The sequence below is a fragment of the Lygodium microphyllum genome, chromosome 24 (assembly GCF_053477565.2).
Source record: "Lygodium microphyllum isolate KBCC chromosome 24, Lygodium_microphyllum_v1.1.10, whole genome shotgun sequence".
In the NCBI taxonomy this organism is placed as follows: Eukaryota; Viridiplantae; Streptophyta; class Polypodiopsida; order Schizaeales; family Lygodiaceae; genus Lygodium; species Lygodium microphyllum.
Window position 1 is genome coordinate 29031258 of NC_141158.1, and position 23501 is coordinate 29054758.

Sequence of the window (23501 nt, forward strand, 5' to 3'; positions counted from 1 at the left end):
TGAATCGACTGCTGCATGCTGATAAGTGCCCTAAACATTGTATTTACTTTTTGAGCACCTTGTATTTGTGGAGTTGCATGCTCACCAATCACATTCATTGCTCGCTGTCCTGAAGCATTTTCAGCATTCGGTGACTAAAAACCATGTATTGAGTGCCATTTAGGAGGGGATTCCTGTTCCTCACTATTACCATTGTTGTGTGACATATTTTATTGTTTGCCTCTTGCTGTACACTGTTTTCAGCGAGTATAAACCTTGCTGTAATTAAATTACAGCAAACCAAAATGCATGTGTTTGCTCCTCAAGACTACCACAAACTCACCTCCTTGAAAAAGATGGCAATGTCTCGGTAACAAAACCATGAAAGTGGCCTTCGGAAGCCCAAAACCACATTTTAGTTAACACGTAATTCAACTTAACAATAAATTCAGCAAGAAAAATCCACACATATTGGAGCTAGAGTGCTCCTGCACTAGGTATGACATTTTTAGGCTCCAAAGCTTGATGCTCCTTTTAGTATTTCTTTAGATTATTGATTTATGCTTGAAATTGGTTAAATGGCTATATTTCAGCGATTTCTTGTGGCATAATTGATCCATGGGTGCCACAATGACCTTGTCACCTTCAATCTTAGCCTCGGACCAAGTGTAGAGTGTTCACATATGTGAATGAACACTTAAGCCAAAGCAGAAAAATGACAACCAATATTTGAACCCAATTTTGCGAGCATTTGACTAGGCAATTGTCTTGCATAGTTTCCATGCAATCCCAGATTGTTTCTCTCACAAACAGAGGGATTTCTCGAGATGAAACCATAAGATAGTCAATATTTTCACAATAGAGTTGTCTAGGAAGTGCGCAAGGTTCAAGATCTTGGAGAAAGAGCGAGAATCTTAGCTTGTAGTGCTGTAATGAACTCTTTTTAAGATATTCACAAAAACGATTCCCCATGCCAAGAAGAGAAGATTGGCTAATGCCCACACTACCTTCATGTTGTCGGCTCATATTTTATGGCTAAAACTTGCAATTTTTGTATCAGAGAAGAGAATACATGAGTGTGCAAGTGGAAGAGTAGACATAAAACACGAGAGAGAAGGGAAGAGAAAGATTGCTATGAAAGAAGAGAATGAAAGAAGAAATTCTGCATTGAACTCCAAAAAGAATGCTGAATACAAAGAAGACTGATTGGTCCCTACACGCAGCCCAATGCCTCAGTGAGGGCACTGGATCAGGTTGAAGACAGAAGGCAACACCAAAAGATGGAGGAGTGTCCCCGAATGTTAAGAGTGAGCTGAAACTTGCAAGAATAATGATCAACCCATTAAAGAGGGCAGAATAAATAGGATGCTCTTAACAAAACTAGTTGATCAGCATCAAGCCAAGCATTTAATGTTGGTGGATCTGTTGATCGCCTCATACTAGCCAATGTGAATGCAGTCCAAACCATTGAACAAGAAATGTACAAGCAAGAAACTAACCAGCCAATGTGAACACACCTAAAACTGACTAGGAAAGAGATGTATGCTCTAAATAGAGTTGTCTCCTTCATCAAAACACTTGATAGAATGAGTGTTAGAGTTCCTAATGGCCTTGTTTGACTTGGAATGAGGTTCATAGGTAGGAGATGACTATGCATGACACATGACTACTAACACTTCCTCTTAGATGTTGGATATGGTTGAAGGTTAAAGAAGACAGAATGGATCTAAGGGTGGCAAAAGAAGTGCCAATGCTAATGAAGTCCATCAATCACGAAGCTCCTTACGATCTTGGGAACCCCCCTTTGAAATGTAATGGGCCAAGGAATGCATAGTCACATTAGCAATATCATCTTCCTCTAAAAGGAGCGGGGAGTACAAGGGAATTACGAGAGGAGATAGTGGGATGGGATGGAACTTGTGGGAAAGATGGTGCATAGTCGGGAATGGGTGCAACTCATGAAGATTGCCTTGGGGGACCTTGTACAATGAAGGGGGAATGGAGTCTGTATGGCCCTCTCTCCTACCTACTTATCATGAAAATGCTCCTGCAGAAGAATCCTCAACAAAGATGGTCTACTTGGTAAAGACGACCCGTGTACTGAGTTTAGTAAAACCATGTATGGAGAGGAGTGGGAAGCCCAAGTTCGGAACATATAAGACTACCAAAATGAAGCTTGATGGATGGTCAAGCAACGATGGTGTAGGAATCGAACAAATATCACTAGTAGTGACTATATCCTTTGATTGATGAAGATCTTGCAACAAGTTTCCTTGAGGAGTCATATGACTCGAAGGATCATTGTCAATAAGCCAAGGCCTCTCTGTAGCCGATGAAGAAGGCTTCTCTAGCTCATGGATGTGAAGGAATTGTTAGCAATTGTGTGTCATGCATAGTCATCTCTAGCTCTAACATTCACTTTGTCATATGTTTTGACAGAGGAGGCAACACTTTCTAGAGCATGCATTTCTTTTCCAATTGATTTTAGGTGTGTTCACATTGGCTGAAGTTTATTTCCAGCCTTACATTTCTTTTTCAATGGATTTGGACTGTGTTCACACTGACTAGATTGAGGCAACCAGCATTCCATGTAGGTGACAACATTGTAATATTATTTTTTTTCTGTTTATGCAAGTCGTCCGACATTTAGGTCACCATCTAGCAGTAGTCGGCTAGTTTTAGCATTTCTTGGCTCTTTATAGCCACTCCATGGTGGCTGGTTATCTTTCACGGATTATCTTCTGCAAGTTTCAGCACACTCAAACATTCAGGGGTTCTCCTTTATCTTTTAGTGTTGCCTTTCGTCATCAGCCCGTTCCGGTGCCCTCACTGGCACCTCAGGCTGTGTGTAAGGTCCTCTTTGTGTTCAACATTCTCTTGGGTTCAGAGCAGATTTTTTTCTTCTAGTCTCTTGTTTCATTGTAGTCTTTCTCTTCCCTTTCTCTCTCTAGGTTTGTCTAACCTCTTCCTTTCCGCAATCTCACATGGTATCAGAGCCAAAGTGAGGACTTGAAGGTTCTACGAAGAGAAACCACACTTAGCTTGCTGTCGGCATAGAAGAACATGGATTTCTTTCCTTGTTTGGGTCTTTTAGAAATTGTGTGGGGCATCTATAACTTCTCTTTGCAGGGTGTAGCTGATTTTTCCTCTGGTCAGTCAACTCTATTCCAAAATGCAATAGCTTTTTGTGTGTTTGCAAGTCTATTTGAAGAGTTATGGGTTACTAGTTTGACATGTTGATGACTCAGATGAGGAGACTGCTCATCCTTCCTTCAATAGGCAATCTCATTAGCCAGACTGTTGTGTCATGCGAAGAGTGACATTCAGAGCCTCATTATCGCTTTCATAGATTGAGAAGGTCAAGATTAGAGACCCCTCTCCTCCCCCCTTGTTTCTCCTTGTGTTTGTCATAGGGCCCACACTATAAGTCCTTGCATAGCCATGATAGCTCCTTCTGTCTAGGTGCATGTTCTTCTTTCCCTCCCTAAAAAGATTGACTTGATGGTGTGAACTATTTCCTTTGGTTCAACAAAGTGGAGTATATCCTTGACACCTTTTGTAAAAATTACATGATACAGCGAACAGAATCTGAGAAAGTGATAGAGAGTACACAACATATAAGAGGAGAATAAAAAAAAATCTTTAGCTCCAAATAATTGGTACAAAGATGGCTCTGTCCACCCGTGCGCTTCCACTGTGAAGCTTAGACGGCGATCTAGATAGAAGATAGGTGAAGAGCTTAAGGCTATCTGGATTAACTTTGACTGGGTGAAAGATAGATGATGGATGGTTGTGAAGGGGTTTAGCTTTTATAGCCCGTGAAGGTGGTTAGGTCGGCCTGACCGACCTACCATATGAGTCTTTACTAGTCGGCCAAGAATATTCCCTTTACTGTTGGGCCGGGGGTGTTGCCCTTGGACCCTCGCCAAGGGGGCTACTGGCCCCCCTAGGACCCCCCAACCAGGGGTCACTTCCGCGGCTCCCAGACCCCAAAATAGGGGCCCTTGATAACTCCCTTACCCCGCAACTCGATGCAATGTGGCTTGAGTTGCTACCAGTTTAACTACTCCGTCTAACCCAAAGATTGGACCCACAATGGTCACCTTTTTGGCATCTGTCACGGGGATGTGAAATTTTGAGATGCTTTAATCTTGCTAGTAACATTTGATTAAGATATTAATCAAATGTGTAAGATTGTTTAGCACATGTGATGCACATGGCAGTTATTTCATGGGAAACGGGCCAAGGACCCCGAGGATGCAGTGGGTGTTAAAGGCAAAAGTTGTGTTAAGTTATGCGAACTAGGTTTTGGTGGTTAGTTGGTGCCAGGTTGGACCCCAGGACAATTGTTTGGCCATTAAGTGTCAGTGGTGACACTAGGGACTAGCATATTAATTAATTAATTAATGTTGTCTAAGGGTCAACAGAGGTTGGGAACCACTCCAAGCTACAAATGGCCTAGCCAATTTCATTACAGATGGGCATGTTTAATTTTGGGCAGGGTCAAAAGGGTTGAAATTAATTTTCAGAATTAATTAATTCTGAAAAATTAATTTAATGGCTGAAAATGCATTAGGAAGGTTGCCACTTGGCAAAACTTTCCCATGCAACTAGGGTGAAGGCTGTTGGAGGGTGGTGGAAGCTGATTGCAGCCATTTTGGAGCTTGGTGGAGGGAGAGGAGGTGATCAGATTTGGCTTTGAGAGGCGACGATGATTGATCGCGCGCTGCGACAGGACAAGGGGCAGTAGGTTTTCTCTTCCGCCCTAAGAGAGGCAGCAGTAGAAGAGGAGGGCTCGCCAAGGGAGCTGGTGTTTTACCCCCCTTTTGAAGCTGTTGGTGCCATCAGATTTGTCTTCAGAGCTACGAATCAAAAGATACATTTCAGCTGATTTTCTCTCTCTCTATAGCATTCTCTCATCTCCTCCAGTCTATGCTCTAGTATTTTTAGTAATTCTCAGCCATTGGTAGCAGAGTACAGCCAAATTTGGTGGACAACAGAGAGTTTGCTGCTGTAAACCCTAAATTACAGTAGTATTAGGGTTTAGCAGCCACCTTGGGACCTGTGCTATCAGTCAAAGGCATTGTACATTGAAATCAGCACCGGAAATTCGTGGAATTGTGAGGATTTCAGATGCCAGCCCATCTATTGTGAATTTGGAGCAGCATTTGACCAGTTGGGTTTCCATTAGAGCAAGTCCTGGGCGAAAATCAAGGGGCAATTTGCCCGAATGCTTTGCTGATTTTTGGAACAGCAAGGGGCTTTTGGATCAGCCAAGGAGATCGTGAAATCTCGGCTTGTAATTTATCCATTAGCAATTGAAATTAAAGAAATACCGAAAGGGGTGCCAATTTTGGGGCCAATAGGGTGTCCACTGTCCAAGATTATGAAGGTAAAATGAGCATTTCAGTTTATGTTCATTTGTTGATTGCTGTAATTAAGTGCTTAATCAGGTTAAACCACCCTATCCGAGAAGGAAGGTTGGTTTCACATCCTACCACATAGACCTCATCTGACATACAAGTCAGGACTCAACCAATATCTAGGCTCACATATGGCTTCTCCTCATAATGGGGGCTTTACAACTTTGAGTACCATGGATCATTGGTGGCACCTCATGAGGGTGGGGCATTGAGTATATCTAACACCTTCAACTTATGGGACTTTGTTACTATCCAATCCCTTGTCTAGTGGAGGATCCTTGCATTGGTTCTAGTGGAGGATCCTTGCATTGGTTCTACAATGGACCAAGTAATCCTTTGGGATTGGCTCAATTTTAGAGCATGATCTTTTCTCTTCATGAGTTTGTAGGGTTTTGTTCTTATGCATGCGCATAGACTTCGGACCGCAATGGAGCAATGGATGAAGCTCTCTTCTCTCTACCATTAGAATACCTTTGCCTATTGCATCACCGCAAAGAAGAAACTTTGGATGCTCTTAGTTGATACTTCTGCTTCTTTGCAGAATTAGCAATAGGATAGAGGACACATGGGATGATCTTGCATCCCTTGGCATGACGATCTCATTGGAGAACATGGTGATGATTCTTATTACTCGGTTTCTATCTCCCAAGTATGATGTCTTCTACATTTGCTTGCTTATCTCCAGGATTCGAGAAACCCTACTATGGAAAGAGCTAGCTCCGCTTGTTTTGGAGCATGAAGAGTGACTCAAATTGATTGGTGACAATAGATCTAGCATTTCTAAAGCTTTTACTGCAGGTTTTAGGAGGGGGCAACAAGAAGGACAAGAAGGCCAATAAGAAGAAAAAGACATAGGTTTAACATTCAGTGTCTTCCTCGGGCTGTTACATACATTCAAGGAAAGCCTAAATGCCCACACTTTGGGAAGGACACTCGTTCTGGGGAGAAATGTTGGAAGAAATATCCTTATCTTTGTTCGGGAGCAAAAGGATTGAGCTAAAACATTAGAGCTCTCCTCTACTTTTTCAGTAGCTGTCACATATGAGCCCATGTTCCTTTACATCCATGAGATGGAGAAGCCTTTTTCCTTGGCTCTAGAGAGACCTTGGTTTATCAACAATAGTTCTTTGAGTCATATGACTCCTTGAGGAAATTTGTTGCAGATCTTCGTCCCCATCAAAGGGTATTGTCATTGTTGGTGATATTTGTTTAGTGCACTTTTAGTAGTGCTTGCACATTGCCACTATTGCCCGACCGTCCATTGAGCTCCATTTCGGAAGTTCTACATGTTCTGAACTTGGGCCTCCTACTCCTCTCAGTTCATGGCCATACTAGCCTTGGTACTTAGGTTGTCTTCATTGAGCAAGCTGTGCCCACTGAGCTCCATTTCGGAAGTTCTACATGTTTTGAACTTGGGCCTCCTACTCCTCTCAGTTCATGGCCGTACTAGCCTTGGTACTTGGGTTGTCTTCATTGAGCAAGCTGTCTTTATTGAGGATTTGCCTTCAAGAGCCACTTTAGCAACAAGTTGGCAAGAGCGGGAGCTATACACACTCCATTCCTCATTAATTGTGCAAGGTCCTCCCAAGGGAGTGTTTCTATTTGTGTACCTTTTTATCCACAGGTTGCATCCCATCCCCCAGCTCCTTTGGCGGTTCCATCGTACCTCCCATCCTTTTCAAAGGGGGGGGGGGGGTTTATTGGTGATGTGGCTGTGGATTCCTTGGTCCCTTATGTTTCAGAGGGGGATTCCCAAGATCACGAGGAGCTTCTCCATTGTTGGAATTCATCGGCAGACTTCATTAGCATTGGCACTTCTTTTGCTGCCCTTGGATCCATTCGATTTTCTTTGGTCTTTAGCCATATCTAGGATTTTAGAAGAGATGTTAGCAGTCATGTATGCCATGCCCAATCCTTCTACTTGTGAGTCGCAATTTGAGTTAGACAGGGACATTAGGAGATTTGACATTGAGTTTGTCATGTGATTTGATGGAGGAGGCAGATCTTTCTGGAGCATGCATTTCTTTTTCAACCGGTTTTAGGTGTGTTTACACTGGCTGAGATTTATTTCCAGCCTTGCATTTCTTTTTCAGCAGATTTGGACTGTGTTCACACTACCTAGATTGATTTCATTGCAGTCTTTCTCTTTCCTTCTCTCTTTGTGTTCGTGTTTCTTCTTTCGATACGCACTCTGATAGGAGCTTGGATTCATGTGTAATAGCTGGTGAAGAAGTAGAAGAAGGCTCAAATGTTTTAGCACTATCCTTTGCTTGTGGATGAAGGTGAGGGTATTTCTTCCAATACTTCTTTTTTGGATGAGTACCCTTCCCACAATGTAGGCATTTAGGCGTGTGTGAATATGTGTTGGAGGTCGAGGAAGACTCTGAATGTTTAACCTGTTTTTTCTTCTTGTTTGTAGCCTTTTTGTCCTTCTTGCTGCGTGGTGGTGCCACCCCATCCCCCGGTGAACTTACTGTAAGAGTTTTACAAATGTTAGATCCACTGTTGACAATCTCTTTGAGTCACTCTTCGTGCTCCAAAACAAGCAAAGCTAGCTTTTCCCATAGAAGAGTTTCCCAAAACTTGGAGCTAAGCAAGTTGGTGTAGAAGACATCATATTTTGGAGATGACAACTGAGTAATGAGAATCATCGCCATGTCCTTTGGTGAGATCATTCTACCAAGGGATGCAAGCTTATCTTGCATATCCTCCATTTTGTCGATGTGATCTTGCATAGAAGTGGAAGCATCAACGGGGAGCATTTGGAGTTTCTTTTCTACGGTGATACCGTCAGCAAAGGTCCTTGAATGGTAGATAGAAGAGAGCTTTGTCTATACCTTTGTTGCAATGTGAAGTCTGCACACATGCACAATGACAAAATCTTGTAGATCCATGAAGATGAAAAAAATCGCGCTCTAGAATCTAGCCGATCACAAAGGATTGCTTGGTCTATTTTAGAATCAATGTAGGGATCCTCCATTGGATGGGGGATTGGGTAATAAGAAAGTCCTACAAGTCGAAGATATCAAGGATACACTCCACTTTGCAAGACCAAAGAGAGTAGTTTGCACCATTATGTTGATCTTCTTTGGGGAGAGAAGGATGCATGGACACTTGAATAGGAGGAGCCATCATGGCTATGGGAGGTGTCATGAGGACATGTATTTTTGAAACCTCACTTAACATGTGGATTAATTTTTGATCACATGGTTAAGTGAATGTTGCACATGTAAGGTGTAACTATGGTTAGAGTAAATTTACGAGCTCGAGACCTGAGGAAATCAAAGGATGTCAAAGGCAAAAGTTGCTATAAGTTATGCCGCACAGGTACTTGGTGGTATTTGGTGCTAGTTGTTGGCCTAGGCCATTCATTTGGCCATAAGTGTCAATTGGTGACACTAGCGCCAATATGATAGCCAAAAATGACGGAGAGACACTCGGGAATGGAAGTTTCCTAGCCAATTTAATTATTGGTGAGTCAGATTATTTTTCAAGGCATTGAAATAATTACTAGATTAATTTTCAGTATTTAAAGATTGAAAATTAATATTTAATTATCGATAATGTTGGAAAAAGCATTTGGAAAGGTTGCCACTTGTAAAAAATGCCCATGTAAGACTGAAAAACGTCTTTAGAGGCTGGGGAGAGGCATTTTAGTGAATTTAGCTTGCAAGAGGGGAGGAGGAGATACTATTGGTCTAATTTGCAGCCATTGGAGGACCTTCTGAGGCAGCTAAGGGTAGGAGAAAATCAATCAACAGCAGGTGACAGCATCTACAGGCTGTTGAGACAGGGCAACAACGGTAAATGATTGATTTTCTTCAGCTCTTCGCATCTACAAGCTATTGAGATAGGGCATCAGTAGTAAATGATAGATTTTCTTCAGTTCTTCGTGAAGAAAGTCTGAATTTTCTCTCTCCTCAACATTCTCTCTCATCTCCTAATCTTCCTACAACCTTGCTCCGAAGATTACAGCATTGAGATTAGAAAAAGGTTGAGAAATTTCATATTTGTCTGTTGTAAACCCTAATCTGCAGCAGAAATTAGGGTTTAGCAGCAGCCTCAGGAAGCGTGCTAGAAATTGGAAGCTCCAAGACTTGGATTCAATAGGGCTTAAGCTGTTTTCGATCAAATTCAGGTGGAGGGACTAGCAAATCAATGAATTTGGGGCATTTTCCATCTCCATCAAAGCTAGTGAAGGCCAATTGATTGTCCGAATCAAGGGGCAAATCAGATTGAAGACTTGCTGGTCATTTTGGACAGCAAGGGGAGTTGGAATACTGAAAGGGAATTGGGAGAACCCCTTTGTACATCAACTTCTTCTTCAATTAAGTTAAATAAATACTGAAAGGGACGCTGGCTTTAGGGTGTTCATTGTCCAAGATTATATGGTAAAGTGTGCATTTCAATTTTTTGGATTTGTTACTTTCTGTAAATAGTGTTTAATCAAGCTATTTACCACCCTGTCCAAGGAGGAAGGCTGGTTTCAGGAGGACTCATAGGATGGACCCTATGAGAAACATGTAGAGAAGCAAGTTTTTTTGGGGGAGGGGGGGGCGCTTTGATCTTCTTGATCTATCAAAACGAGATTGATGCTCTAAATGTCAATCTTTGCATCGCTCTTTCGAACTGATGGGATCACCTATATCACCTATCCAAGGAATATTGAATGGTATCCTCATGTGAGTCATTAGAAGCATTGAATCGGTGGTACTTCATAACTCTTCAAAAGAACTTGTAAAAACACAAGAATATGCTGCATTTTGGTGTCAAGTTGTTTGAGCGGAGGAGAAATCAGCTACACTTGGCATAGAGAGTTTGTAGATGCCCCGTACACTTCGTAGAAGGTCCGAACAATGCCAAAAATCTGTGTCCTTTGCGACATATTTTCTCCAAATAGTAAGTTGAGGCTGGTTTTCTTTTCATTTGAGTCCTCACTTTAGCAATGATACCATGTGAGAGTGCACAACATAATAGGAAACATGAATATGGAGAGAGAAGGGAAGAAAAAAACAGCAATGAAAGAAGAGAATGGAAGATCAAATCTGTACCAAACTCCAAAAAGAATGCTGAATACAAAGAGGACTGATCAGTCCTGGCATGCAGCCCAAGGTCTTAGTGAGGGCGTTGGTTTAGGCTGATGATGGAAGGCAACACCCGAAGATGGAGGAGAGTCCTTGAATGTTGGAGTGTGGTGAAACCTGCAAGAATAATGATCAGCCAACTGAGGAGGCAGAATATATAGGATGCTCTTGACAAAACTGGCCGACCAGGCCAATCATTTAATGCTGGTGGACCTGCATAAAACAATGCAGAAAATGCTGATACTGAATATATAAGCTTATTGTCTCATATTGGCCAGTGTGAATGCGGTCCAAACCATTGAAAAAGAAATGCATGGGCTGGAAAATAACCAGCCAATGTGAACACACCTAAAAATTGACTAAAAAAGAAATGCATGCTCTAAATAGAGCCACCTCCTCCATCAAAACACTTGACAAACTAAGTGTTAGAGCTCCTAATCCCCTCAATTGACTCGGATTGAGTCTCATAGATAGGAGATGACTATGCATGAAACACATGATTGCTAATAAAAGAATGGTTTACAAACTTGGGCTGCTCAAATGAGAGGAGGCTTCAAATAGTCAAACGAAGTTTCTAATGGTTTTCATCTAGCTTGTGGTATTCTGGAAAACAAATGAGTAATTAATTTCTTCTCAATCAAATCTTTTGTTTAAGGGCTAATAAAGGACTTGATCATTAACCATAAGTGAGCTGCTCTAACTTGAACAAATGTAGGTATAGGGCATGTTTCGTAACTCAAGTGAGCAACTTATTGGGTGAAACTTTTAACATAACTCAATTCTAAGGTGCAAACTTGCCTTGCCCTTGTACATAGCCTGCATACTTGTCCATTACATGCCGGTATCAAATCCTTAACAACCATTGCAATAGTCACCATGCCAAGAGCTGGGGATACTAGAATCAAAGTTTATGTTAATTAAAAGTGTTTGTGAAGTTTAATTAATTAGATCATTGATTTTATTTCTCATTCTAGTGACATCTCAGCTCCTACTTGATTTGAATCAAGTTGCCCTCTTTAGTTCTTTTTTGCATGTAGGAGTGATTGAAGGAACGAGAACCTGCATTATTTGAGAGCAAGAGGCAAACTTCTTTTAGATGTTATGCAAAGGCATTGTTAATGACCCGTATATGGTGTTTGGCCTGTGCTATTAACTTGTTCCTGCCATGATTTTTCTACCAAATCTCATGTATGAGTTAAGCAACCATTTTCTTATGATATGACCTAGTTAATGTGCCCTATCCAAATGTACAGACTTTGTGTCTTTCAGCTTCACATGCTCATTATCTACTAAAAGCTTTTAGTGATTAAGCATTGTTACAAGTGTGGCTCTTTATTGAAGTTCTGAAACTGGTTTTTCAGGCACTATGTTTACAGAATACTGTTAAGTGCATTATTGCTGGTATCCAAAGTCTAATGAAGTCTTGCACTGGAGGTTAGTATTGGTTTTTGGTGATTTTTTCATTTTGATGGTTATGATGAAACTTAGTTTTTGGAGGTGTTTAAGTAGCTAGTGAAAGATTTATGTAAATAATGACAGCGGGCATTGAGTTCTTTTACTTTGTATGCAGCATTCAAGGATGCTGAAGAATTGCTACCTTGTACAGATGATCTACTCTCAATCATGTTGCTGCTTATGGCTCGAGCAAAGGTAATTCTTTTACTGTGGCTATTTATGGTTCTAATAACAGCAAAAGGTCAGACATAGATGCTGCAAGGAGTTTGAGATAGGTAATGACTAGCTTTATATGTCAAATGGTTTTTCAAGTCACTTGCTTCCTGATCATGTACTAGATGAATCATTACAAACAATGCCAATTATTGAAGTAGGTCTACATCATCGTATAGCATTGGTCTTTCTTAAGCTTCGTGAGGAGTATCGTACATCGGTAAAGGTACTCCAATGTGGTATTAGTGCACTCATTTTTGTTGAGAGTTGTCCATGTAATTTGAAAGGAAGTTGCAAGTGCGAAAAATTTCTTATGACCACTGCAAGAAGAAGGAGCTATTGTGGGCATGCCTTTGGAGGGGGTGTCTCACTACCGGGAAGAAGGATCTATTGTGGGCATGCTTTTGGAAGGGGTGTTTCACTACGGTGGCCATTTGGTGATCTGCAAATCCAGTGGTGTATGGGCAATGATGTCACTTTCACCAAGTTGGACTTTTTTTGGTAGCTTGAAGTTATTTCCTAGTTCACCCATTTAGAGGTGGGGCTATGGAAATTGGTGTTTGAGAGGAGGTGAACAGTGCTGCCAGTAGGAATACCTGCCATACATCTTGAGGAGTGCTTTGCATTAGCTTCTCCTGGGTGTACCTTGTGGGTTTTGTATTACAATCCTTGCATTATAAGTGCAACCAATGTCTAAAAACCTGTACAAAGAGATACATATGATGCAAGGAGATACCTGTGCCCTATGGATATTTGGTTTCCTTACTCAATGGAAGAGGCAACTCAGTTTATTGTAAGGTAGGTTGATGCACAAACATAAAACAGTTTGCATCCAAAGCAAGCACCTTGAGAATGTAACCTCTATATACTTGTAGACCAAATATGGCTTCTTTCTGAAAGTCCAGACATGTGCAATAGATCTCTTTGTTAGAATTTGCCAATTCTATGGGCAGTGCCCAATGTTTTAGTTATTTGGTTCGTAGTGTGAACACAACTACATTAGTAAGTTGTGTCACCACTTCTAGAGTTAGTTCTAGAGTTAGATTAACTCTAGTTGAGTTAGAGATAGGTCTAACTTACTTAAGACCTATTGTACTTTTATTCTATCATTCTAGCATTTGCATCTCTGAGTGTGGATGTGTTGCCCACTCTTGCTCATTGTCTTGTGCTCACACACACGCTCTCTCTTCCTCCATTCCGACATTTGATATCAGAGAAGCTTATATGCATGGATTCCGAATAGTCACTGGCAGCTAGTGTGGCTCCGTCAAGGTCCTGTTGCAGCAAGTCAATGTTCAGCCCAAGGAAGAGAAGTTGTTGTTGCTGTTTTCAGCTTGCACGCAGTCCCATATGCAATCTTGCACGTAACTCTACACACAAAACGTTTCTCAACCTTGCTCGTAATATTCTCAACCCTGTCCACCATTTTTAGTATATCTGAGAAAAAATGCAAAAACCCTAATTTTCCAAATTTGGGGGTTTTCGAAATTCTTGCAATTTCTCATCCATCTTGCTCATCTCATACCTAAATTTGAAGAAAATTTCAATTTCTCACACTTTTTTATTTTTTAAAATTTCTCGAAATTTCCTTGAGGAAGTTGGGGCTTTTGCTCGATTTAAGTTCTTATGTGTGAATCTCCATTGAAATTTTCAACATTGCGCAATTTCTTTGACATTGGTGAGAGAAATTTGGTGCTTTTCAAAATTTTTGGCTCTAGCATGCATCACGATGCAGATTTGAGGAGTTGGTTATTGTTGGCACATGATCGGAGGCAACATTTTTGTAGCAATTTGGATTGTAAGGTACAACTTTTTTCAATTTCTTTAACATTTTGCAAAGAATTTTGGGGCTTTTGTCTTGCACACATGTTCAGCCCAAGAAAGAGAAGTTGTTGTTTTCAGCTCAATTTGTTGCTATAGTTAGATTGAATAGTAAATTTGGAAAAAGTTCAAAAATTTTGGTGAGAATTGGCATTAAATTGTTGGAATTTGTACTTTTGTGGGCACACATTACGAGGCAAGTGTATTATAGCAGTATACAGGAGTGCAATGGTGTTAGTCTTGTGGTCGAGTGCTATTTTGGGAGACCTTGCACATACTTTGGCATTTGTGTGATTGTTTGTTTGGTAATCTTGAGGGATCTTTGATATTCTAAAGAGTACACACACTATACTTCAGCTTTGAAGTATTTGCCTGCAGATTTTTGCTACTTTTTGATAGCATGGAACGTCATGGCAACAATGATTAGAGTAGCATCCTTGGTGTCCTCACTCAAGAGAACAAAGCTTGATGGGTCAAACTACCCATTGTGGAGTTTTACGGTCTGCAACCTTCTTGTTGCGAAGGACTTGTGGTACTATGTTACAGGTGACTTGTAGCAACCAGGAGGTCTTGCACCTTAGACACCTCAGCATCACGCTTGAGGACAGGTGGTTGTTATTTCTCCTTCCTCTCCTACGAAGGATTAGAGGAAATGGGATCAATGAGGCCAGGATCTCCTTCCTTTGTAGAGAGTTGGCAAATGTAAACATGGATGAGGGTGATAGCATGATGGATTACCTTACTCATATACAGGATTTGTGTGAGCAGTTGCTTAATGTTGATGGGATTATTCAAGATGTTGAACTGGTGAACATCATCCTACCTTGGTTTTCACACTTCTTTGATGTTGTCATTGGGGGGGAGGGAGGGACGGAGGGGGCAGTAGCCTCTTACATTTGTGGAGTTGGAAGACCTTTTGTTGCAAGAGGAGGAGAGTTGTAAGAATGTTGCATTGTGTTTAGGTGATGTGGCTATGCTTTCTAAGTTTAAAGGCAAAGATGCTGGACAACCATTAGACAAGATTGTCCAAGACTCGGATAAGTCTAAAAAGAAGAGAAAATGCCATTATTGCAAGAAGCCCGGTTACTATATTAATGAATGCTGAAAGAAATTGGCCAAGGAGAAGAAGAAAAACTACGGTTTGGCTGTCTAAGGGACATCAGCCAACAAATCAGCAGATAGTGATGCTTCAACCAACTTGGTAGAGGAGGATTATGTATTTCTCACATGCAGTTATGATTCTTCTATGGTTGATTTAGCATTTAATGCTGTTGAAACTCAACAAACATGGTATTTTGATAGTGGTTCTTCAAAGCACATCACTTGTAGGAAGTGCTTGTTTACTTCTTGCATTCAGCCCCTGCTGGGAAGCGTGTCACATGTGCAAATAACAATAGTTATGATGTTTGTGGCATTGGGACAGTTACTAGTACTGATGTAGATGATTCGGACTTTATGTTTCTAGATGTATTGTTTGTGCTTGGCATTACAAAGAACTTGTTGTCTATCTCTACCTTCAATAAGCATGGCTTTTAGGTTGGCAGTCACTCCTCTTTTGCCCGCTATGTAGAATGCAAAGCTATGGACATATGAGTTTTGGGAGTTTAATGACCCTTTAGAGTTGTCATATGGTAGATGCATTGCTTCCAATGGAGACCCCACCGTCTCATGCATGCCTCATGCATGCAAGGGATGTATTTTGGGCAAAATGCACAGGTTTGCCTTAAAAAAGGATGGTGCAGTGTGCATTGTCCAAAAAATGTAGCTTATTGAGTTTGATGTTTGTGGTCCCATGAGGACATGCACTTGGGGGCCATCTTTACTTTGTTACATTTATTGATATAACTGCTTGAGGTATACATGGGTGTATGGGCTGAAGGCTAAATTTGATATATTCATGTATTTTAAACATCTTGTGGCAAATCTTGAGGTTGAAATTGGTTTAAAAGTGTAGACACTTCGCACAGATAGAGGGGGGAGTACATGTTTGGCGGATTTGAGACATATTTGTTGGATCGTGGCATTATGCATCAAGCCACTGTTAGAATGACTCCTTAGAAAAATGGAGTTGTTGAAAGTAAGAATTGCACTCTCATGGAAATGACTCATTGTATGTTAAAAAGCGAGGAGCTGCCCTATAAATTTTGGTTAGAAGGCCTTTAGTGTTCCAATCATGTGTTGAATCAGGCACCTACAAAGGCTTGGAAGTTGATCATCTAAAGTTGACTACTTTTGGGTGTTTGGTTACATAGCCTACACACATGTTGTGAAAGAGCTTTGTGCGAAGCTTGATGGCAAGCCTGTAAAATGCATTTTTATTGGCTACAATTCGGAAAGCAAAGGCTATTGCATGTATGACCAAGGCACGAAGAAGGTGTTTGTCAGCAGGGATGCCATATTTGCTGAAAATGCAGCATTTTCTCATGACCTGTTTAAAATGCCAGCTGCACGTGACATTGATGATGTTTTTCAAGGCCTTTCATCACTTTCTTTGGAGTCCGTGCCTGCTGTAATTGGTAGGACATATGTGTTACAACAAGCTGTTACTGCTTCATATACTCCCGAACAACAGGGTATTGATGAAGGTTTGCTACATGTAGTGGAGGCAGCAGTTCAGCATGAAAGGGTTGCTGTAAATGCAGCGAAAACAGTCTTGAGATGGCTGTTATAAACTCTTGAGGAGAGTAAAGTGGATACCCCATTACCTCAGCACACTAGGAGAGCTGCTAGACATGTAGTACATGATGCAAGGGGGCATATTTTGCTGATATAACGGAGGTAGATGATTGTGATGAGCATGTGTTTATGAGCTCACTGTTGGATGATGATGAGCTTACTTCCTTGGACAAAGCTCAGTAGGATGTACATTCGATGCAGGCCATGTAGGAGGAGTTAGACTTCATTGCCACTAACTCTACATGGGATCTTGTGGATTTACCACTTGGTATGAAGGCCATTGGCACAGAATGGGTTTTTAAACTTAAATGCAAAGCTTTTGGTACCTGTTGGGAATAAAGGGCTATCGTGCCTTTTATGTGTGCACGGGTGTGAACACACCCTTAGCACATTTGTACTTTTATATATATATCTATCTAAAATCTAAAGAGGTACACTAGTCGTTTGTACCCAAGAACTTCGTGCTCTCTCCTCTCTACTCTGCACTCTCTCTCTCTCTCTGTGTTGTGAGAAAGCATTACGTATCTCGATCTTGGTGCTTTTTGTCATAACAAACTGGTATCAGAGCATGCAAGGTGTGCACGCTTCTCGAGATAGCTTAGGAGTGCACGTTTCTCAAGGCGTAGTCAAGCGTGAGCTGGGTGAGAAGGCGATTGCCAAGGCGATAGTTGTTGTTGGATAGCAGGCAGGTGTGACCAACATCCGAAAGGACCAGTCGATAGGCAGGCATGACCAGCAAAAAGGGATGGCAGCTGTCGTGCGTAACGGGGCAACAGTCATGACCAGCAAAAAGGGACGGCAGCTGTCGTGCGTAACGGGGCAACAGTCATGACAGCTAGGCGATAGGCAACAGTTGCTGCTGGAGAGTTGGCGACCTGCGTGACGGGTCCTTTGATAGGCGATTGGACAACAGCCGACAAGCGACAATTGATAGGCGATTGGACGTCGGCCGACAAGTGACAGTCGATAGATGATTGGACGGGTGCGTGGCAACCTGCGTGACGGGTCCGCGGATGAGCGTGCGATAGGTCGTGACGGCAGGTCAATGGACCTTGTCATGTCACTTTTCAAAGGACCACTACTTCGTTTTTTTTCTCCGAAATTCTCCTTGAATTTTTTCCTTGGCTTGATTGGCGTTCGTGCATGTAAGCACAATTCAAATTTTGGGCAGATTTTTGCCAAAAATTTGGGGATTTGTCTAGATTTGATGCGAGCAAGACACAACAGTGATATTTGTCTCACAAATTGGAGGGACTTGTGACATTTTGCCTTCGACATTTGGGGCTTTTCATGTACATGCAAGAGTTGGGCTGAAAGTTCAATCTCTCGACATTGATGCACATTGGACCCCGTGCAATTTGGGGCTTTTGCTGTTTGGGCGAAATTTGTGCGTCATTTGGTCATTTTATGTAAATGCAGGTTTAATTCCATGCAATTTGGACATCTAGCACTTGGAAAAATTTGGAGGTTTTGTTAAAATTGCTCTATTTTGGCAAAATTGGCCTATTCTATGCATGTCAAAGACAGTGTAGATGTATGGTTGATGCTTTGAGCACAAAAAATTTGGGGCTTTTGATAGTGCATGTCAAATTTTGTGCCCATGGGTGCATGTATAACAGAAATTGTAGCAAAAATTTGGGACTTCTCATGTAATGTGATGTATTTGTCCTTGAAACAGCTGTAATCAGTTGTGGAGTGTTGTAGCACAAGGTTTAGTGCTTCTGAAAATTTATTTGCAGGTCTGAAATTTTTGCTTTTACATGGTTATTTATTGCTGGTTGTTACTTGTTTGTACCTTGGTCACTTGTGTGACAGTTTCGGCCTGCGTTTGCTGACTTTTTTGGTCACATTTGGGCTGAAAGTCATGGCTGGCAGCAGTGACAGTAGCCATCTCATGCACATTAAGAAGCTCGAAGGAGTACATAACTTTGCAGTCTGGCAAAAACAATGCTATAATATTCTATTGCAAAAGAAGTAGGCAAAGCCGATTAAGACCAAAGGAGCAAAGCCTGTAGATATGGAATAGGAAGATTGGGATGAGTTAAATGAGCTTGCACACTCAACCATAGAGCTATCATTTTTTGATGCCTCGCTGTTTAACATTGAAGGTTTGGATTTTGCCTATGCTATTTGGACTCGATTGGAAGAACTGTATGGACAGAAGAGTACCACAAGCAAAGTTTATTGGCTGAAAAAGCTTATGGATTTGTGTATGAAAGAGGATACGACAATGTCTACTCACTTGAGTGAGTTTAACTTCATTTTCAGCCAGCTGGTTGCCTTGAAGTTCATGATTAATAAAGAATTTAAGGCTACGTTCTTGCTTTGCACTTTGCCAAAGAGTTGGGATACATTCAAGACTGCTACGAGCAATAATGTGATCCTTTTGTATGCTGATGTAGAGAGTGCTCTACTCATGGAAGAAATGAATCGGCAGAACAATGCATCTAGTAAGTCTTCCAATGCTTTCCATACTAGAGGCAGATCACAGCAGAAAGGCAAATCTGATAGTAAGGGACACAGTAAATCACATGGTAAGGATGTTGAATGCCATTATTGTGGCAAGAAGGGTCACTTTAAACGTGACTGCTACAAATGGAAGAAAGAGAAAGGAAAGGGTAAGAAGACAGATGATAGCAAGGAAGAGAAGAAAGAGAGTCAGCCTAAGAAAAACAATGTCAAAATTGAAGAGGTGAATGTAGTCACTCATAACATTCAGGGCGTCAACATGGTGTTGTCCATCTTGGGGACAACTATACATGTGACATTGTAGGTATTGGCAGTGTGGAGTTGCAGTTTCAAAATGCTTCTGTCTTCACACTTTAGTATGTACGGCATGTACCTCAGCTCAAGAAGAGCTTGATTAGCATAGGCAGCTAGAGAAAGATAGATTTCATACCACCTTTGGTGATGGGAAATGGAAGATCTGTAAGGGATGTAGAGTGATTGCTAGAGGTTGTAAAAGTGATACCTTGTATCCTCTCCATGTATCTAGTGTGCGTGACCATATTGTTACTGTGATCGAGCAGCCAAGTGTTTCTTTGTGGCATGGCCAGTTGGGACACATGAGTCAAACTGGAATGAAAGTGCTTTCTCGTTTGGTTTACTTGCCTTCTCTTCATTATGCTGATTTTGAGCATTGTGATCATTGTGTTTATGGTAAACATGCACAGATGTCTCATAAGAAGTCTCTTTCGCTGAAATCTTCTCCTCTAGAGTTAGTACATTCCGATGTATGCCAGATGCCAGGTTATCTTTAGGAGGAAAGAAATACTTTATTACCTTTGTCGATGATGCTACATGGAAAGTATGGGTTTACCCTATTCGTAGTAGTAAACTCTGATGTATGCACTAGGCCTGTTAATTTGTATGGGGGTGCACGGTACTTTGTTGCTTTCATTGATGCTTTCAATAGAAAGTCATGGGTGTATGTACTTAAGAGCAAAAGGAAGTGTTGGATTCTTTTAAAAAGTTTCATGCTTTTGTTACCACACAAAAAGAGCTTAAGTTGAAAGCCATAAGAACAGATAATGGGGGTGAGTATGTCTCAAAAGAATTTAACAAGTTTTGGGAGATGCATGGCATTAAGAGGGAGTTGATGGCATTAAGAGTTTTGGGAGATGCATGGCATTAAGAGGGAGTTGATAGCCCCTTATAATCGTGCATCAAATGGCGCGGCTGAAAGATTTAACCGCACACTTTGTAAGAGAGTCAGATGTATGCTATCCACAGCTAATCTCCCGCAGTAGTTTTGGGGAGAGGCTCTTAATACTGCAGTTCATGTATGCAATTGCTCTCCCAATCATGCATTGGAAAATGGCATTCCTGAAGAGGTTTGGTTTGGCAAACTTGTTTCATATGACCATTTGCGTGTCTTTGGCTGTGATGCCTTTGTGCATGTACCTGTAGAACAGAGGACCAAACTAGACATGAAATCCATCAAGGGCATCTTCATGGGATATGGAGATGAGGGAGAGATGGGTTATAGAGTTTGGGTTCCTCAGGGCAGGAAGATAGTGCGCACCTGAGATGTAGTATTTAATGAGGCAAAGTTGTTGAAAAATGCTACACATGGTGATCTTGACAAAAAGAAGGTCAAATTTCAGCATGAACAGCCAGCCATTCAGCAGCCATTAGCTGAAAGTTCTGTCCCTTTTGATGCTGAAAATGAGCAGCAACCTATTGTGCTATAGCCAGAAGATCATGGACGGCAAATAGATGCTCAGGATGAAATAGGACAGCAAGAAGAACATGCTGAAAACAGATTACAGCAGCAAGAAAATGTTGAAAATCAGCCACGTAATACATACAAAGCTTAGCAAAGTCGATTGCCCTAAGGATGATGCAGCTGCTAGTGCCATGAAGGGTATACCTTATGCATCAGCTTGTGGATCTTTGATGTATGCCATGGTTGCAACTCCCCTTGACATTGCTAATGCAGTGGGAGTTGTTAGTAGATTTATGTCTAACCCTAGCAAGTCACATTGGGAAGCAGTGAAATGTATCTTCAGATATTTGAAAGTTACAAAAGAAAAGTGTATATGCTATGGAAAGGGTACACTAGAGTTGCAGGGATTTTGTGATTCAGACATGGAAGGAGATCTTGACACTAGGAAATCTACCAGTGGGTATGTTTTTACTTTGGCTGGTGGGGCTATCTCTTGGTGTTTAAGATTGCAGAAAATTGTGGCACTGAGTACTATAGAAGCTGAATATTTTTCAGCCACAGAAGCTCCTAGGGAAGCTATTTGGCTTGGCCAATTGGTCAAGGATTTTGGTTTTTCTTCACGTACTCCAGTGCTTGGTTGTGATAGCCAGAGTGTAGTATGTCTGGCTAAGAATGCCATGTTCCATGCACGTACCGAACACATAGATGTTCCGTATCACTTTATTCGACAGGTCTTGGATTATAGTCTTGTCACACTGACTAAGGTCAAAACCCAAGATAACCGTGCAGATGTTCTCACTAAGTGTCTTGCAAAGGCTCAGTATGAGCATTGCATTCATTTAGTGGGAGTTGGTTAGCTTAAAGGTACCACTTCGGGCCTTAAGTGGGAGGTTGTTGGGTGTAAAGTCCCTTCGTCTCCGTGTAAATAGTCTTACGGGTGTGAACACACCCTTATTGTACATTGTATCCTACATATAAATACATTCTTTTATTCTTTGTGTACTGTCACAAACTAGTATACCTATCTCTGTGTGCACTCTCTCTAACTCTCAGCTCACGCCTTGATTTTGCACTCCATTGCGCACTCACCCTCCCCTTCAGAGGTTTCGAATAAGAAGTATAAGAAGGATAAGGTTAGGAGGGAGGAGGATAGGTAGGAATAGGTGGTGGGTAGACAAATAGGCTGTGAATGTCCATATGGTGCCGATGGTGGAGGCGCTAGAATATGAATGTTTCCATAAGGTGCCGATCGAGGTGGAGGCATTGGAGCATCTAAGCCTTGTCCAAATATTGGTTGGGTTACGACAGAGTGACTAGTAGGTCCATCAGGTAAAACCATGGAGGCAAAAGTGTGGTACCAACTGATTGATACATCGATAAGTAGGGATAGGGATCCCATGCTGGGTACAACCCAAAGGTGTGTAGGATGGAGGCTAAGCCTCCCCCAAAGGTGAATGAGCACTAGTTGGTATTGAGGATGAATAGGTCCTAATGGCTGTGCTTATGTTTGACAGTCCCCTTGGTGTGGTGTGTGCAAGACCATGTGGTGATTGATATACAAAAGTGAGTGGTTTGAAAGGTAATGGTGATGCAACGAAAGAAGTGGGTGGGATGGGTGGATTTGAAAATTGTTGGGTGATACATTAAATTGATTGTGATTAGGTGATAGAAATTGAAATGAAGGTGAAGATGCTGAATGCAAAAAAGATGATGCACCGAACTCATTTTGACTACGAGAAACATAATGAAAAGAAGGAAGGGAAGAATAAGAGATACTAGTTTTTTTCCAATAATCACCCCTTCTTGTATTGTCATACATGAGTGGAACTTCAATGGGAGATTTGTCATGATCAGCATGTGACACTCTTGCTTCGACTTGTTGTTTACCAACATGTTGCAAAGGCGGTGAAGAAAAAGTGAGACGAAGGAAAAAATGTGGAGACGTGTGTATCTTGCAATGAGGTAGTAGAGATATTTTGAAAGTAGGGAATGTACTTCGGATCTCTCTCTCCAAGAGGGACCCCCATTCCTAATGGAGGTCTTGATGGCCTGCAACATCATCAAACTTGTGCACTACATGTGATGAGAAAGAATAAAGTATACCCTCTTCATGCAGCTTTTGTTTGAGGGCTCGTCGATATTACTCTTCAGACTTTCTGGCAGCCAAGATCAACTGCAACTCATTGATGATGTCTCCAATGAAGTCAAAAGGATCTCCGGCCGTTTTGGAATCTTGTGGAGTTGGGAGTTGGATGCCACTTCTGCTCAATTCTAGGCATAGGTTCCTTTGGGGACTAAGTCGGTATAGACATGTTTGAAGTCATTTGACCTACTGTAGTTCTTGGCTTGTGAGAAGAGCTTGTAGATCAAGGTCTAGGTTTTTTCAGAGAGCACCTAGTTTTGATACCATGTGGAGAAATGTCCTGACATAGAAACTCAAATACAATCTAATGACAAAGCACAAATTGATAATAGAACATAGCTAGGGTTAGGGTAACTCAGAGACAATGAACATGGAGAATAATAAATAGAATGAATCTGAATAGAATACAATGCTCATGCAGCAAACATAGTATGTAGTGAAGGAATACTAACCCCTGAACTATTGTGTCTTGGGAACCAGGGCATTGAGTATGAGCTGGAGAGTGTGTCGTACTAATGATGCATCACAAAATGCAGCAA

At 41.4% G+C, this 23501-nt stretch overlaps 1 protein-coding gene across 2 annotated transcripts in view; it reads left to right on the forward strand.

Annotated features, from left to right (window-relative positions):
• Positions 1–23501, forward strand: part of LOC148014941 (uncharacterized) — a 65285-nt gene that overhangs the window by 37905 nt on the left and 3879 nt on the right. For both annotated transcript variants that reach the window (XM_087665072.1, XM_087665071.1), the window contains exons 7-8: positions 11848–11920; positions 12057–12136. In XM_087665072.1, coding sequence (XP_087521198.1) covers positions 11848–11920; positions 12057–12136 — 153 coding nt within the window. The remainder of the gene's footprint in view (positions 1–11847; positions 11921–12056; positions 12137–23501) is intronic.